The 10546-nt window shown below is 38.3% G+C and overlaps 2 protein-coding genes across 4 annotated transcripts; both read right to left on the bottom strand.

The window, feature by feature from the left end:
* Positions 1-2753, bottom strand: LOC144021141 (type-2 ice-structuring protein-like). Of its 3 annotated transcripts, none has more exons than XM_077525190.1 (8): positions 2716-2753; positions 1255-1311; positions 1060-1148; positions 866-954; positions 646-765; positions 459-567; positions 249-326; positions 1-158 (listed from the first exon to the last, which is right to left on the bottom strand). In XM_077525190.1, exons 1-7 carry the CDS (start codon positions 2736-2738, stop codon positions 259-261), a joined length of 555 nt encoding a protein of 184 aa, XP_077381316.1. In that variant the 5' UTR covers positions 2739-2753; the 3' UTR covers positions 1-158; positions 249-258. The 3 variants fall into 3 exon arrangements, with proteins under 3 accessions (XP_077381316.1, XP_077381315.1, XP_077381317.1); XM_077525189.1 differs by having other exon boundaries at positions 1255-1300; positions 2716-2749; XM_077525191.1 differs by lacking the exon at positions 2716-2753 and having other exon boundaries at positions 1060-1161; positions 1255-1293.
* Positions 2754-7667: 4914 nt separating this feature from the next.
* Positions 7668-9028, bottom strand: LOC144020149 (type-2 ice-structuring protein-like). The gene is made up of 7 exons (XM_077523291.1): positions 8909-9028; positions 8719-8818; positions 8524-8612; positions 8306-8425; positions 8119-8227; positions 7913-7990; positions 7668-7822 (listed from the first exon to the last, which is right to left on the bottom strand). The coding sequence occupies exons 2-6, from the start codon at positions 8771-8773 to the stop codon at positions 7923-7925; spliced, it is 441 nt and encodes a 146-aa protein (XP_077379417.1). The 5' UTR covers positions 8774-8818; positions 8909-9028; the 3' UTR covers positions 7668-7822; positions 7913-7922.
* Between the last annotated feature and the right edge of the window lie 1518 nt (positions 9029-10546).

Genomic DNA, 10546 nt, shown 5'->3' with positions numbered 1-10546 from the left:
TACTTTTTTTTTCAATGCTTCAGATTGTTTATTATTCTCAACACATTAGAAGGATGAATCTATTCCATCTCAATCGCCGCAGCCCAGCTCCACTTGGTCACCCCCTTTTCAGATTCATCCAAGCCTTGATCATCCTTGATTATTCAGTTCGTTTAATGCTGAAAAAGGGTTGTGTGTTATTTAGCTGCAATTTTTATTTTTATTTTTTTTACATGTGCAACAACAACAGTTGGTCAGGAGCCACATACTTGGAATCCCCTAAGGTTTCTTTACACACACATATGGAAGGGTGTTGCTACAGGGCACATCATCCCAGCAGTGTTCATCTAGAGACAAAAAAACCCCCAAAAAACTGTCATCTCTCCTGCACAGTATGGTGAATCGAATTATTTATTTATTTATTTTAAGCAGAAAGACTTTACACAAAATCAAGTAATTCAGTGTGCAATGTGACTCACCGGTAGTATTTATCTCCAGACAGCACTGTGTCGGATCATTGTCTGGTTTAAGTGGACACCAAAATCTGGTTATCATTTGTGTACCGTCCATCCAGAACCAGGCACCAGCCTGTAAAAAGTGATAATCAAGTTGCATATGTAGTTCTAACATATGAATGTGGCATTCGTCCAAAATATGATTTATTACCGTTTGGCAATCTGAGCCACCAAGCCAAGTGGGTGCGTTGTTAGCCAGATTCTTAACGAATGTATGTTCATCATCACTGTGTACAGATGCAAGGTTTGCTCCTATGGACTGGCAATGTGCCTACAGTGGGGACAGCCAGAAAAATGTCACACACACACACACACACACACACGTCCAAATCAACAAATTCGCAAGTCATCTAAAAACATAATATAAGGACCTGAGCCTCAGCCCAGGACTTCTGTGTTGCATCAAAGAAGAAACACCGGCCTCCGTGTTCACTCCAGCCAGGTAGACATGTTGCTGCATCTGTTACGTCAATTTGACAAATCAGGGGGAAAAAAAAAAAAGTGGGCAAGCACATACGAGGACGATACTGACGGATTTACCAACCAAATGTCCACCGATACTCACCGTCAGCTGTTGCCAGTGCCACGAAGGCAAACAGAACTAAAGACACAGTCAGCATCTTCGTGACGAGTTGGGATGTTGAAGAAAATGAACTTAGAAAAAAAACTTTCATTTTATTAAGCAGTCATACAAAAGTCTGTGTGAGTATCAGCAATTTGGATGAGAGAGAAGATGAAAAGAATGTGAGTCAGTGCAAACCTGCAGATGAGAGCTTCTTCTTCCTCTGGTGTCCTGTGTACAATGCCTGAATAAAACCTGCTTTATATACTGTCAGTTAACCTTCAAAAGCCTGGCGTCCATTTCACAATTTCAACAAATCAAAGGTTACTCGCTGTTGCTTCATATTTGTCAAAGTATTCAACACACACACACACACACATACATACATATATATATACATATATATATATATATATATATATATATATATATATATATATATATATATATATATATATATATATATATATATATATATATATATATATATATGATTAAACATAAAAACATGTAACAGTAATTTTAAATTACTAAATTAAATTACTTTCTGTCATTTGATAAAAAAAAATAAAAAATTGTGTTTTTAAAGCAAATAAAAATAATTTCAAATCAAGATCAAACTTTATGATAACTGATTATGGTGGACAGTGTTGCCACAGTTACCTTGAAAAAGTAACTTAGTTACTTTACTGATTACTTGGTTTTAAAAGTAACTAAATTACGTTACTGATTACTTGATTTTAAAAGTAACTAAGTTAGATTAAAAGTTACTTTTTTAGTTACTTTCAGCAGCTGCCGATAACACCATCTCAACATAAAAATAATGCAGTAGAAACGGAGTTCCAAATACTTTATTGAAAGTGCATTTTTAACATGAAAATAAAGTTTTTTTTTATGAAAAACAAAATAGGCAGTCTCTCTTGACTTCTTGTAACGTAAATACTTTTTATAAAACAAAAAATAAAAATCTATCCAGGTTGAAAATGAAAATCCCCTAAATTCCTCTATTGTTTGTTTGTTCCGCTATTCCAGTGTGTACACATGTATCAGTTTAAATATTTATTAGTAGTTATTGACAGTTATAATTGTTTTTTGGTTTGTTTGTTTTTTCTCTTCAAAATAAGGATCAGGAAAACAAAAGGTTGATAATTTAATGTTAAATATAAATATTTAACCTTTAGACAGACACCAACACAATTAAACAGAATATTTGCACATTGTGAAGTATTTCAGAAACATAAATTTAAGACATGAAATAAACCTACCGTCCAGCCAAAAGAAATATGAAGCCACCTTATGGAACAATAAATCTATCAAACACATTTTAACCACTTAAATGCAAAAATATTTCCAAAAGTTCATTTCCCTTTTTAATCAACAATTTTTGTATTTAACAATTTTTTTTTCTTTTGTCATCACTTTCATTTTTGGTTAATGTATGACATCTTTTTTTGTTTTTTTAATCTGAGACACGATGATGACCACAGAATCACTACTGTTTATATTTTGTTTTTTGGGCTGTCGTAATCGCGGGCACGTCTCAGTTCTCCTATCTGCTGCTCATGCTAGTTGTAGACATTGACAGGGAGCCACAAACTGAGAAATGAGATACTTGCAGTGTCCTTTTAGCTTAGCTGGTGTGTTGGCTGTGGGACATACCTGTGTCGTTTGAATCCATGCATTGGATCGTCACGGGAGTTATTCTTTTTGGCTCGCGCGCAGTACCAACGCCGGCCCGGGACATACAAGTGCACCGAGAGGACTCGATAGCCATGGGAAATACCGAGATGTACGGCACCGGCTTCTGCTAACTGTCTCCATTTGTATGTTGTCACTCGTTGCGCGCGCGCGCGCCGTGTCGCGAGCACGGAAACACGGAAGTAGCTTGAATGGTGATGCTACTGAAATGTAAACAAAACAAGTAGAGCACGGCGCAGAACTCTTGCTATTGTTATGAAAACCATAAAGCCTCACTCGCAACCGATACGGTCGTTTAGCTCCCCTTGACGAACGATGGTTCGGTCGAATCGTTTTTTTTTGTTCCACCCCTACTGAAAACGTAACTTGTCTGACGTCACTCCCCCTGGCGAGAGGGCGGAGACGGCCTCATCCCATAATGCTTCACGGACCAGTTGAGGATGGAAATAATTTTTTTTTTTTACCACTTTTATGGTCCATAATGCACACTTTTTTTGTTGTGTTGTGTGCCTGTTGGTTAATAAAACTAGTAGTAAAAGTATCATCACTTTTGTTTTGAATGTGCAAACCATTCATGACCAGACCATGGCTGAATTCAGTGTGGTGATCAATGACTTCTGTCTCATCTTCGTAGTTAGCAGTAGTTGTTTGTGACTGTTAGAACAGTGAGATAGTGTGCCTTCTTCATGAAAATGTGGAGTAACGCATTGATTCTCTGGACAGTAACTTTAATCAGACTACTTTGTAGAATAAAGTAACGCGTTAGACTATTAGTTACTTTAGAAAGCAACTTTTTTGAGTAACGCGTTACTCAAAAAAGTTGCTTTAGTTACTTTAGTTAATATTTTTCTGAATATTCACTAGTCACTACATTTGTTCTTGTTTGAGGGAAGGGACGAGGTTGGAAGGTGGGAGGAGCGGAAGATCTGGTACCTGCCACTGTTCAAGACTGGTGGGGGGAATGTACTTGTTTAATGATTTTTTTCTTTGTTATTTTTGGTTGAAATGCACTTTAGTTTTCACGTGTTAATGTTTATTTGTGTTTAATTTTTCCTATTGAATTAATTAGTTGGTCATTTCGCTTGATTTGTAGTCATACTTGGTCCACCCCTATTTAAGCCACCTGTTGTCTGGAGGTCAGTCCAATCAGTTTGTTTCCGGTTCGCTTTGCGACGTGTGGGCTGCGTCAAAAATACTTGTGCTTCCAACTTTGTGCCCCTCGGTTGTGCGTTCGAAAAAGCGGCACGAAGGCCGAGTGGTTAGAACGTCCGCCTCCCAGTTCTGAGGACTCCGGTTCGAGTCCAGGCTCCGGCCTTCCTGGGTGGAGTTTGCATGTTCTCCCCGTGTCCGCGTGGGTCTTCTCCGGGTACTCCGCTCTCCTCCCACATTCCAAAGACATGCATGGCAGGTTAATTGGGCGCTCTGAATTGTCCCTAGGTGTGCTTGTGAGTGTGGATGGTTGTTCGTCTCTGTGTGCCCTGCGATTGGCTGGCAACTAGTCCAGGGTGTCCCCTGCCTGCTGCCCAGAGCCAGCTGAGATAGGCTCCAGCAGCCCCCGCGACCCTTGTGAGGAATAAGCGGTCAAGAAAATGGATGGATGGATGGTTGCGCGTTCGCAACCCGGACAGGAAATATTATATGCAAAATCACGTCCTGCCTCTTCCGTGGCATATACCCCATTAGAGTTGTTGTTGTTTTTTAGGTTAAGTTGACATCTTTTAAATTGGGCTCAAAACTTTAGTTATTAGTTGATGTTGGAATTTTTGTTACATCTTTTTTTTTTCTCTGATTTGATTAAATGGAACGTTTTTTTGTTTTGTTTTGGGGTTTTTATTTGGTTTAAAATAGAAGTGCCGGTGTCCTTGTCCATGTTTTGGTCCACTACACCTGACTTGACCAGCTAAATGAATGAATGATTCTTCTTCTTCTTGGTGAGTCTTTGTTGAATTTGTGTAGCATCGTTATAATTGGCCTATTGGCCAATGAAGGGGGCTGAAAGTGGTAAACAACAATAGTTAGTTACTGTATGTCAGTGTTAAGTGGTGTCCAAACACGGTCCTCAACGGCCAGAGTCCTGCAGTTTTTGCATGTTCCCCTGCTCCAATGAACTTGTTCCTTTTTTTTTTTTTTTTTTTTTTTTTTTAAATAAGAGACACCTGTTCCATGAATAGGTTTAATTATCAGGCTTATGCAGAGCTTGCTGATGAGCTTCATGTGTGTTGGAGACATGAAACTTCCAAAACCTGCAGGACTCCTGCCCTCGAGGAGGACTGAGCTTGGACACCGCTGCTGTATGTGAAGTTATGTATCGTTACAGCAGTTCTGACGATCCACCCCAACACTAGCAAGGAGTGCCTAATAAACAGAATAAATATAAAATGATCATGTACATTTCCTGATATAAAAGACTGTCCACTATTGAAGGATGATGATTTTTGTGTAGATCTTGTTGGTGGACTTTGAGAATCATGCGGGGGTATTTCAGCATCCGGAATGTCAATGAGTTACGAAGAGCAAATACACAACAGACTACTTTAATGCCAAGATAAATCTCATCCTCTTCACTGGAAATCGGGATATTTGCTGACAGGAATGTTATACATTTTATTGTCACTGGCGCACAGCCCAGCTGACTTTGAACTTTATTTTGGAGACTTTCATGTACAGAATCATCCCATCTGTCTTCTTCAAAATCCCATTTTGAATAGTCTACTTGGCGTATATTTCGAATGAGTGTTGGCATTACGGGAGTAATCTGTCCCGCCTGGTCCCGGTGAAAGTACTCTTACCTGGGGATTCATGTGATCATGCTCATTAATATCTTGAGTGGTCACACACACAACAGTCATTGGATAAAAAAAGATGTGCAAGCTGCAGCTGCTTTTCTCTTCAATTTAGGGGTTCTGACATTTTTGGTGTTGTGAAAACTACTGCTGTGAATGTGACGTTACGGGAATCAAGTATCAAGCTATCAGGGACGTGTTGGCCATTAGGAAATTTGAGACAAGTCCTCAACGGCCAGTATGCTACAAGCCGATTCAAGAAATTTAAATGTGGGCTCAATGAGAAAGCATATTTTTTTTGCTCAGTGGGACATAGACCCAATAGCCATCTGCATAGCAGTGGTAGAATATACCACTTTTTCTTAAAATGGAACCGAGGAGCAGCATGCGAAAATGAAAACAGCAGAGGCCCCAGAATGGGATTTTTTCATTTTGTTTTTTGTAAGGAACCTGTTTTCTGAGTTTGGTCATGAAACATTCGCAAGATGATCCATGATTGGTCATTACCTGGGCCTTAACTGTGCTGCCATTTTCAGTCGACAGCAAGTGGCTGGGGGGGGGGGTGGGGGGGGGGGGGGGGGTGGGGGGGGGATATGTCTTCTACACCACAATGTGATACGTTTTAAGTTTTTTTTTTTTGTATGAATAATGACACAACACGCAAATGACTGTTTACTTTTTCTCATTTTTGTCATGGTTTGGATTGGCTTTTGTTTTTTGTTGCTTTTGTTGGGGTACTAGTTTTGTGTTTGTCATCATGTTCCTTTACGTTTCTGTTTCTGCTTTCCGGTTTGTCCCCCCTAGTCTCGTTATTGTTAACCTTGTCCACCTGCATGTGTCTTCCCTTCCCAGTGTATCTACCAATCAGCGTCCCCTGTCACTTGTGTCTTGCCCAAGCTGTGTCCTCGCCATTACTACCCTACCTGTACCAACTGCATGTAAGGCATAAGGTAAGTTAAGAGTTGTCCTAGAATTTGCATGTAATCCTGAATTAATATTCTGGCTATGAATAAACATCACTTCATTGTAAATTCATGTACCGTAGTCAAAAAAATTGTGTCATTTTTTTCCCCTCTTAAAAATGCCATTTTTTGTCTTTCTCTCCCATAGTTGTCAATGATGCAAGAAGACTGGGCCTTCACCAGACAAGGCCCACATGTCCGAGAAATGGGTGGACCGAAGAGCAAGTTCCCAGCTCCATTTTTTTTTTTGTGTGTGTGTGTTCTGAAATTTATCGTTCAGGATTACCTGTTTTTCAATACTTTTGCTGCCTTTTTAAAGGGTCCCCTGTGGTACCTTTTTTTTTTTTAATGTGATATTGCATATTTTGAAATTAAAGAAGACTACTACAATTTGGCATACAGTGTTGTACTTTTACATAAATGGATGAAAACTGGATTTTATCCAGGATATTATATCAGGTAAAATATACCCAACGTTAGTGATGGTGTTACTTATTTTAACGTTAGTGCTCTAGGTTTAAGATGTGAATTTAAAGGAACACTTCATTGAGGCATTTTTAGCAGTCAAAAGTTTGCGTTTTGTCCAGAATGAATTTGATAACTTCATTATTTTTCATGTACAATTAAAACCTTTAATAACAATTTTTTTTCCCATTTGCTGTCGACTGAAGACGACATCATCGCCTGTGCTGAGGAAGTCGGTAATGACCGATCATGGCTCACCTGTTTTCTGGATTGGCGCAGCAAACTGAGCCATAATTGGTCGTAACATATTTCCTTAGCACAGGTGATGTCATCTTCAGTGGACGGCAAGTAGAAAAAAATTGTTTTTAACACATTCACTGCCAGCCCAGCAAAAAAAATATGTATCATTTGACGTCTTTTTCCGTCAATGGCAGTGAATGAGTTAAAGGTATTAATTGTACATTAAAAATAAATGAAGTTATTGAATTCATTCTGGACAAAATGTTAACATTTTACTGCTGAAAATGGCTCAACGAGTCAAGTAGGCCCTATCTCTTAAATATATGTATGACAAAAGTGTGAGTCTTGATGATCTATCACTTGTTTAATGATGGCCAAATCTCTGACAGCACCCCCTGTGTACAAATTGTAGTGTCATATTGTAAAACTTTTATACATCTTAAAAAAAAACAGACTTCAGATGTACTTTTTTTCAATGCTTCAGATTGTTTATTATTCTTAACGCATTAGAAGGATGAATCTGTTCCATCTCAATCGCCGCAGCCCAGCTCCACTTGGTCACCCCCTTTACAGATTCATCCAGCCATGATCAGCCTTGATTATTCAGTTCCTTTAATGCTGAAAAATAGTTGTGTGTTATTTAGCTGCATTTTTTTAATTTTTTTTTTTTACATGTGCAACAACAACAGTTGGTCAGGAGCCACATACTTGGAATCCCCTAAGGGTTCTTAACACACACAAATGGAAGGGTGTTGCTACAGGGCACATCATCCCAGCAGTGTTCATCTAGAGACAAAAAAAAAAACAAAAAACTGTCATCTCTCCTGCACAGTATGATGAATCGAATTATTTATTTATTTTAAGCAGAAAGACTTTACACAAAATCAAGTAATTCAGTGTGCAATGTGACTCACCGGTAGTATTTATCTCCAGACAGCACTGTGTCGGATCATTGTCTGGTTTTAGTGGACACCAAAATCTGCTCATCATTTGTGTACCGTCCATCCAGAACCAGGCACCAGCCTGTAAAAAGTGATAATCAAGTTGCATATGTAGTTCTAACATATGAATGTGGCATTCGTCCAAAATATGATTTATTACCGTTTGGCAATCTGAGCCACCAAGCCAAGTGGGTGCGTTGTTAGCCAGATTCTTAACGAATGTATGTTCATCATCACTGTGTACAGATGCAAGGTTTGCTCCTATGGACTGGCAATGTGCCTACAGTGGGGACAGCCAGAAAAATGTCACACACACACACACACACACACGTCCAAATCAACAAATTCGCAAGTCATCTAAAAACATAATATAAGGACCTGAGCCTCAGCCCAGGACTTCTGTGTTGCATCAAAGTAGAAACACCGGCCTCCGTGTTCACTCCAGCCAGGTAGACATTTTGGTGCATGTGTTACGTCAATTTGACAAATCAGGGGAAAAAAAAAAAAAAGTGGGTAAGCACATACGAGGACGATACTGACGGATTTACCAACCAAATGTCCACCGATACTCACCGTCAGCTGTTGCCAGTGCCACGAAGGCAAACAGAACTAAAGACACAGTCAGCATCTTCGTGACGAGTTGGGATGTTGAAGACAATGGACTGAGAAAAACCTTTCATTTTAAGCAGTCATACAAAAGTCTGTGTGAGTATCAGCAATTTGGATGAGAGAGAAGATGAAAAGAATGTGAGTCAGTGCAAACCTGCAGATGAGAGCTTCTTCTTCCTCTGGTGTCCTGTGTACAATGCCTGAATAAAACCTGCTTTATATACTGTCAGTTAACCTTCAAAAGCTTGGCATTGTTTTATTCGTGGGCGTCCATTTCACAATTTCAACAAATCAAAGGTTACTCGCTGTTGCTTCATATTTGTCAAAGTATTACCCTATTTACTGTTTTCACAATCAGACAACAATGTTCGCCAAATGAATGAGAATGACTGTTTAAAAAAAAAAGATTTAACAAATGAACATGTACTTTTAAATTATAGTTTAGTTATTTGATAATAAGTATAATCAGTTTTGTTTTTTTACAGCAAATAGAAAGAATCTCAGATCAGGACCAACCTTTGTCCTAAAGAACCTAAACAGTTAAAAATAATAATAATAAAAAAAAAGGTTATCTGCAATTTCTGTTGTGGCTTCTAGTGAAATAAAATGTGCAATATCGCACAGGTGCAGCGACACCGATGAACGATCCTTTAACCTCTTCTTGTTGAGCATTTGCTGAAGTTGTATATTGTATAGTGCAGTTATGACTGGCCTGTTAGCCAATTAAGGGGGCTGAAGATGAACAAAAGAGTTCTATAAGGATTAGGAAGAACATTCATGTACAGTTCAGTTATTGTATGTGATTTGTGATTATGTGTTTTGGATTAATTTTGAGCTTGACAATGGATGGTTACGTTTAATGTAACACAGGTCGAGTTTGCACAATAAACATTACCATTAATAATAAATGTTTGCGTATGACATTCAGAATATTTGTTCACGTCAAACTATTGGGGTCATTTTTTTGTTTTTTTTGTTTTCCATTTTAAACTATGCAAGTAATTAACTGATTTCCTATTCTTTTGTCTTTGATTTTTTTTTATTTATTTTTATTTATTTTTTTTTTTTTTAGATTTGGTCTCAGAAAGGACAAGTGCATTTACTCAGAAACTGCATGCTTTAATATTTTGTATGTGGATTATTTCAAATTTGATTGGTTGTAATTGGATTTGTGAGAATTATTTTGATTTCAAAATGTGATGAAATGTCATTTGAAAATATGTCTGGTTTGTATGATAGCCACACGCAAAAGCAATACAAAGTGGCACACCATTCGTTTTCAATGTAAGGAAGCATTGCCATTGTGTTGCATTAGGGAAATATCAGAAATGCTCGTGTGTTCGGAATTGTCAATTCTGGAATGAGCCAAATATGGTTCTCGGTCATTCAACTTTCACCGTGAGCTAATCACTTCGTATGCGCCATCACAAGTTAATGTTGTGAGTGTCACTTTGAAATAATGTAAGTGTGTAATGTTGAACCTGCCAGTGGAAATGAATTTTGTGGTGCAAAATGTTGAATTGAGGGTAAAATCTTTGGTGCACACTTAGTGTCCGGGTGACCACTTGCTCTCCAGAACTGCTCTAACATGGAGTGCCTAATAAACATAATAAATATAAAATGTGCGTGTGCACATCCTTTCATAAAAAATGGTCAACTATCAAAGATGATGTTTTTTTTGTGATATCTTTGCTGATGGACTTTGAGAATCTCCAAGCGGGGGTGGTTCTGTCCGAACCCGATAACAAGAGCAAATATACAGCAGACTACTGTAATGCCAAGATAAATGTCC

This window comes from Festucalex cinctus, chromosome 6 (genome assembly GCF_051991245.1).
Source record: "Festucalex cinctus isolate MCC-2025b chromosome 6, RoL_Fcin_1.0, whole genome shotgun sequence".
Taxonomy (NCBI): Eukaryota; Metazoa; Chordata; class Actinopteri; order Syngnathiformes; family Syngnathidae; genus Festucalex; species Festucalex cinctus.
This window is presented reverse-complemented; position numbering and strand designations above follow the sequence as displayed.